The 7017-nt window shown below is 29.9% G+C and overlaps 1 protein-coding gene across 1 annotated transcript; it reads left to right on the top strand.

The window, feature by feature from the left end:
• Positions 1 to 3870: 3870 nt before the first annotated feature.
• Positions 3871 to 6617, top strand: LOC129892304 (protein CUP-SHAPED COTYLEDON 2). The gene is made up of 3 exons (XM_055967870.1): positions 3871 to 4431; positions 4828 to 5111; positions 5876 to 6617. The coding sequence occupies exons 1-3, from the start codon at positions 4245 to 4247 to the stop codon at positions 6446 to 6448; spliced, it is 1044 nt and encodes a 347-aa protein (XP_055823845.1). The 5' UTR covers positions 3871 to 4244; the 3' UTR covers positions 6449 to 6617.
• The last annotated feature ends 400 nt before the right edge of the window (positions 6618 to 7017 follow it).

Genomic DNA, 7017 nt, shown 5'->3' with positions numbered 1-7017 from the left:
ATATTTTTATTTATTTAATTAATTATATTTTTTAACACTCATTTTCAACGATGAAGTACCATATAAAACTTATTTTACAATCTTTAAAATTATTATTAATGAAAGAGATTATGTGTATTTTTATAATTAACTTAATGGAAAAAATTGTATTTTATTTCGCGGATTGTCTCGTTATGGTCATCTTGTTTCAGGCTTTATCTTTGTTATTTTCAACTGATCATATATATATATATATATATATATGTTTGGATCACTCAATCCACTTATAATACTAAAGATTATTATTATGACCTAAAGCCTTGAGAATATAAATGGTTTAATATTTCATTTTCATTTAATGAATATTGGGGTTTTATATTTAGAAATTTTAGCCGGTCACTATATAATATGTTTATAATATATCCATAATAATTACATACTTGTTATACAATAACACCGATAACACATACAAACTATTACTAAAAATATTAAGATTCCTATATTAGGTGTTGCAATTGCACAAAATATTTCTTGTTCACGAATGGCATCACAACGAATATAATATAAACGTTCTATACCCCTAACACAAGTTTCTATATCTTTTTTGTTTTGTTTTTTATCCTATGATATTTATATTTGAGTCTGACTAAATTTGAATTACAAATTGCATAAGACTCATAAATTCATCCTAATATATATTTTTTTTATTTTCAGAACTCAAACACAATTTTTTTAAATAAGTGCATGTGAGGAAATCTTAATCCTAATTTTATTTTACGGATCATACACATGACATATAAATCATATGAAAACAATTTTGTCGTTTCTTTAAAAACATTATCATGATCCCTAGGTGTTACCATGGCACAAAATATTCCTCATTCAAGCAAGGCCTAGAAAAGAATGGCACCTCAATGAGATATAACATATGCATTCTATACCCTAATACAAGCTTCAACACCTAATTATTATTTTTTGGTTTATCGTTCGGCATTCGATTTACACATGTATTAAAATTCAGTTAAATTCATATCGTACCATACAAGACTCATTTTTGAAAGCAGTGACTCCCGACATAATTTTTTTATTTTCAATGTTTCAAATTCAAAAACTCTCATTATGAGTGAAGAAATCTCATTCAATATCTAATTTTATGGATCAAAGACCTGACATATAGATCAAATGAAAATAATTTTGTTGTTACTCTAAAAACTTGATCATGATTCAAGATGCCTATAATATAAGCACCAATAAATGATGAGGAAAAGGGTAAGAAATTGAAGGGGAAGAGGGGAGTAGGAAAAAGAGTGGCAGGTATTTTGGATGGATTTTTAACCTTTGTCTCTGTCAATTGGATTATATATAATATAATGTGTGCTGACAGAAGAGATATGAAGCAGCTTTATGGGATAGATGGTAAAATCTGCTTTTTTACTCTTTAACTCTCTCATTTTCTACCATTTTAAAACTACTTTCTGTTCCTTCCCTTTCATTAACTTCACTGACACACCCAATTCCTGCACTTTTCCTCACGCACGCACGCATAACACCAATAATACAAATAATTCAACTTCTATATACTCTATCAAATAATTAATCAATCGACAAATTTAATTGAATTCAATATTTATCACAATAAAATATAATGATTCGAAGGGGAGCTTTGGAGTAACTGGTAAAGTTGCTGTCATGTGACCAGGAGGTCACGGGTTCAAGCATTGGAAACAGCCTCTGGCAGAAATGCAAGGTAAGACTGCGAACAACAGACCCTTGTGGTCGGGCCCTTCCCCGGACTCTGCGCATAGCGGGAGTTTAAGTGCATCGGGCTGCCCTTTTTTTGGTTATAAATTTGGAAATTGTGATTTGTACATCTTTTTTACTTGATTTTTTTAAAAACAATTGATACTAAAAGGAAAATTTCTCTCAAAAATTAATCTAGGTAATTTCTCCTAAATATAAAAGGGAAAATTAAGTGAATGAACAAACATATACCAGTTAATTAATTAACATAACTATAGTTTAACTAATTTACAATTCGCCACTAATATTTAACGTTAATTATGATTTAATTTTGTATAATTTGCACATTTGTACAATTCGAAATTTGTATAACTTTTATATAATGAGATTTTGTATAATATAATTTGTATAACTGTTTAAAGTTTAGATCATCAGATATTTGTGTTTGTATAAATTTATTATTTCGAGTTTATATGAAAATAGATCAATTATCCGTGAATTTATACAAATCTTTAAATTATACATACCCTCAAATTATACAAAGGAGACAATTTAAACAATAGATATAATCCATAAATATGTAAACTATAATTAAGGGGCCTAATTAAGTTTATTATAGTAATTATTTATGAATTTTTCTCAATAATATAAAATTATATATTTTAAGTTTGAAGATAAAATATTGAGCTGATTTGACGGGAAATATAAAGGAAGGGGAAAGAAAGTTCAGAATCAACGTCGACTATCAGAAAAAACTAATTATATGTCTTTATTAATGGATTTTTACGGTTGCCTTTATTGAGCGTAAATGACCATATGGACCCTGGATACATAACTTATCGAACGATATTAAATTCCTCTAAATGGGTACAATATAATGGTAATTATTATTTTTAGTCCTTTATTAACATTATGAAAGACCAAGCCAATAACGATGCAAAATAGAGAAATACAAATCCTACAATTGACTTTATTTGAAATTCAACTTGTTATCTTTAGGGGATATTATTCTAGGCGTTAAAGAAGTCGTTTGACAGTTGGATGAGAAATTAATTATTTAATTTTTATATATAGCTCATATATCATTTGATAGATAAATAAAAAATAAGTTTTTATGTATAAAATTAATTTAAAGTTTGGTTGATAATTTAAAAATTCACATAATTAATATATGTATAAATTATGAAAATTTTTACGTATTATTTTATATAAAAATGAACGTGGAATAATTAATATATAGATAACAAATATATGTATAAAATAATAAATATATAAATTCAGTAATAATTGATCTATATGTTAATAATACCTGCTAGTTACCAAACGACCCCTGATGGTTTAAAATTATTTACACAATAAAAAAAATAAAAATATAATTACTAGTAACTGTAATTTAAATTACACTTACCCATTTAGGAGTCGCATGGTAGCTAACTTGGAGGTTAGTATGTCGGTTAAATCTTTCATAAGAAATATAACGTTTGATATGGTAGTTGGTTAGAAGATAAATTACTCGTATATAAAAATAATATTTGGTTTCATTTGCAATTTTAAATCCCACATTTATAATTACTATGTGTATAAATTATGAGAGAATCGATGTATTTTTTACATTATTAATACTCTTCTATTTAAACAAGAATGACCTACTTTTTTTTTGGAAATACTTTAATTTTAAATTTTTTTCACGTGACATATTTAAGGTCATATAATTAAAGGATATTTTGATACATTTGACATAACTTTAATTTAAGAACATAAGATTGAAAAATCTTTTTTATTTTTCTTAAACTCCCTGTCAAGTCAAAGTAAATTCTCTTATTACTAATTTTATATTTTTAAAATCTGTATAACTCTAATAATCAGCTACGAAAATCCCTTATCATATGAAAAATATACATATTACATTATTATATATATATATATATGTATTTATAAATTTATAAAAAAAAATATTCACTACCATACAAAAGTTAAAAACAATTTTTTACAAATAAATACATCACCCTCCTCCCTCTTCCTTCTACCCATACGCGTGTGGTTAGTAGTTGTCACACAACTCACAAGTCTCTACCCCTACTCAAAATGTCCACTTTTTCCCCTTCTCTCTCTCTCTCTCTCTCTCTCTCTCTCTCTCTCTCTCTCTCTCTCTCTCTCTCTCTCTAGGCTTATCGATATGATAATAAGGGCCTTATAGCATAGCGTATAGCATAGTACAGTACAGAAAGATCATCAGAGATTTTTTTTAAAAATAAAAATAAACAGAACAGGACAAGGCAGTTGCACAGATTTTTCCTTTTCCCCACCTACATCATCCATCCTTATGATTTCCTCCTACTCTAATCTTTCAGCAATTCCCATGAACCAAACGTACACCCCTACCATCTCTCCTATAATATAACCTTCAAATTCCACAATTTGTCAATTTCATTATGCATAATGTGTTGTATTTTCTTTGAGTGAAAAAACTTGAAAAAATTAGTGCTATACAAGTTCTTTCGTGTTTTAGTAGTTTTTTTTTTCCGATGGAGAACTATCATCAGATGCAGTTTGATTGCGGTGATCCGCATTTGCCACCGGGTTTTCGGTTTCATCCGACTGATGAAGAGCTTATTACTTACTACTTACTGAAGAAGGTTCTCGACTGTAACTTTACTGCGAGAGCTATTGCTGAAGTTGATCTTAACAAATGCGAACCTTGGGAACTTCCTGGTATAATTTTGTTTTTGAGATATATGGTTTTGTTCATAAAGTATCGTTAGTGGATGAAATTATGAAGGTTTTCGGCTTTGATATCTAAATTTCTCATGATCAAACACATACTTCCGTTTCATGCTTAAACTACTAAACTTTTATTAAAACAATCCTTCGACGTCTAAATACTTTTTTTTCGTCTTCATCAACAAATTTTCTCTAAAAAATACAATTTCAATTACAAAACTCTCTTTTTTTGGTCTTCAAAATACAAAATTCTTCATATTGGTCTAAAAACTTTTTTTAAACTTGAACTAATAAATTGCACTTTTAAGTCTTTTCTTCATACTCAGATTGGAAAATATGATGATTTTAGCCTAAAAAAAATAACCTTATCTTCTTTAATTTTTTTAGGGAAAGCTAAGATGGGAGAAAAGGAATGGTACTTCTTCAGCTTACGTGATCGGAAATATCCAACAGGGCTGAGGACTAACAGAGCTACTGAGGCGGGTTACTGGAAAGCTACTGGAAAAGATAGAGAGATTTTCAGCTCAAAAACATGTGCACTTGTTGGTATGAAGAAAACCCTAGTTTTCTATCGAGGTAGAGCTCCAAAAGGAGAAAAAAGTAACTGGGTTATGCACGAATATCGTCTTGATGGCAAGTTTTCCTATCACTATATCTCCAGGAGTTCTAAGGTACGAATTACGTAATTTTTTTCTTCTAAATTTGTTTATGGGTTAATTAGTTTAAGGAGTACGAATACATTAATGTGTTTTTTCTTGAAAACATAACCATCCCAGTGTTTTTCTTTTTGTTACAACTCAATACTTTTTGTGTGGATTAAAAGAGAGATTTACTGGAGATATTCTGTGCAGAAATATATCATTGATATCACTGCTAGAGCCAGAGATTCTGAAATAGAAAGTATTGTGAAACTTCGTTTTCAATGTCTCAATTGCTTATGATTAAGTCGGAAGTATTCATAGCCTGAAATAACAGAAAAAGAAACAAAGGCAAAAAAAGAATTCGCCTTTATTATGATCAAAGCAATTAAGACTTTACAGAATAATATACTGTCACGTTGATGGTGATTTAATATAAGCTTTTTAAGCTTATTTTATTAGCGATGTCAAGGTATATAAGGATGCTTACGTAGAATCATTAGTCTGTTCGATATTGACTTATAATGTTTTGACATTACTTTAATATTTTATTTTTTTAATTCATGAATATTTGTTTTAACGTACTTTTAAGTCACCAAAAATTAGAAGACCTTTCCCTCAGAAAAGGTTATGTCTTTATATTAGTGTTGGCGAAACTAGAAATTAAGAGTTCTATCAAATGTTTTTAACTTTTGTTCATGCAATATATTTGTTAGCATATGTATTTGAAATTTCACCTTATTTTTTTCATGATTTATTCTTTCACATTTTGATTTTTTTCATTTGTTTTACTACAGGACGAGTGGGTGATCTCGCGGGTCTTTCAAAAGACTACTGGTTCTACAGGTACTGCAGCCACTTCAACTGGTGGTGGCAAAAAAAGGTTAAGTTCAAGCATCAATATGTACCAGGAAGTAAGTTCACCGTCTTCCGTCTCTCACCTTCCGCCGCTCCTTGATTCCTCCCCATACAGCACCACTGCCACTTCAGCAGCAGCAGTCGTCATCACTGATCGCGATCATCATAGCTTCAAAAAGGAGCACGTGCCCTGTTTCTCCACAAATGCCACTGCCACAACAACTTTCGACCCAACTTCTGTCTTTGACATTTCGTCGAACACCTTGCATGCACTACATTCAACTCCCAATTTTAGTTCTATCTTGGACTCTTCTCTAACTAATTTCTCCAACTACACAAGGAGCTCGAATTTCCCAAGCTTAAGGTCCCTCCATGACAACCTCCAGCTTCCGTTTTACTCCGGCGGAACTTCCACCATGCACGGTGGATTTTCTAATCCGATGAGTAATTGGACGGTACCGGAGACTCAGAAAGTGGAACAGTCTGAACTTGATTGTATGTGGAGTTACTGAGTTAGCAGGTGTTTAATTTTAATTAAGAAGCTAATTTAGTAATTAGTTTATTAATGTTTAATTTCCTTTTGGTTCAGTAAGTAAGGAATGTACTGTGTGTCAGCTTTATTAGTATTGTCATTTGTTGTTAACGTTCGGTGTAATTTAATGAATTTTATTATTTCTTGTCTTTTCGTACGTGTTTATGGTTTATGATGTCAAAATGGTTCAGAACTTTCAGACTATCATTGTGCAGCGATGAATATTTATTACTTAAGATTTAACTTACCTTAGTATTATGGTCTCTATTGAAGAAAACAAAATCTAATAACAGTGAACAGAAGAGGAATTAACTATGTAGGAGAAATTATGATTTTCTGCCCTTAGAGAGAATTTTGAGTAACTATAATTACAAGGGTTAAAGCTAAAATATTTCTATCCTTTTTTATATATACATGAGCTAATCTTGTATCTAACTTGTCAACTGTACACTAGCTACTTAACTAATTGACCAACCACTAAACAAGCTTCATGATAGAATTTTGTTTCATCAATACATAAGAAAGCTGATAAGTACTGCTGGTAATGAT

The sequence above is a fragment of the Solanum dulcamara genome, chromosome 6 (assembly GCF_947179165.1).
Source record: "Solanum dulcamara chromosome 6, daSolDulc1.2, whole genome shotgun sequence".
Taxonomy (NCBI): Eukaryota; Viridiplantae; Streptophyta; class Magnoliopsida; order Solanales; family Solanaceae; genus Solanum; species Solanum dulcamara.
This window is presented reverse-complemented; position numbering and strand designations above follow the sequence as displayed.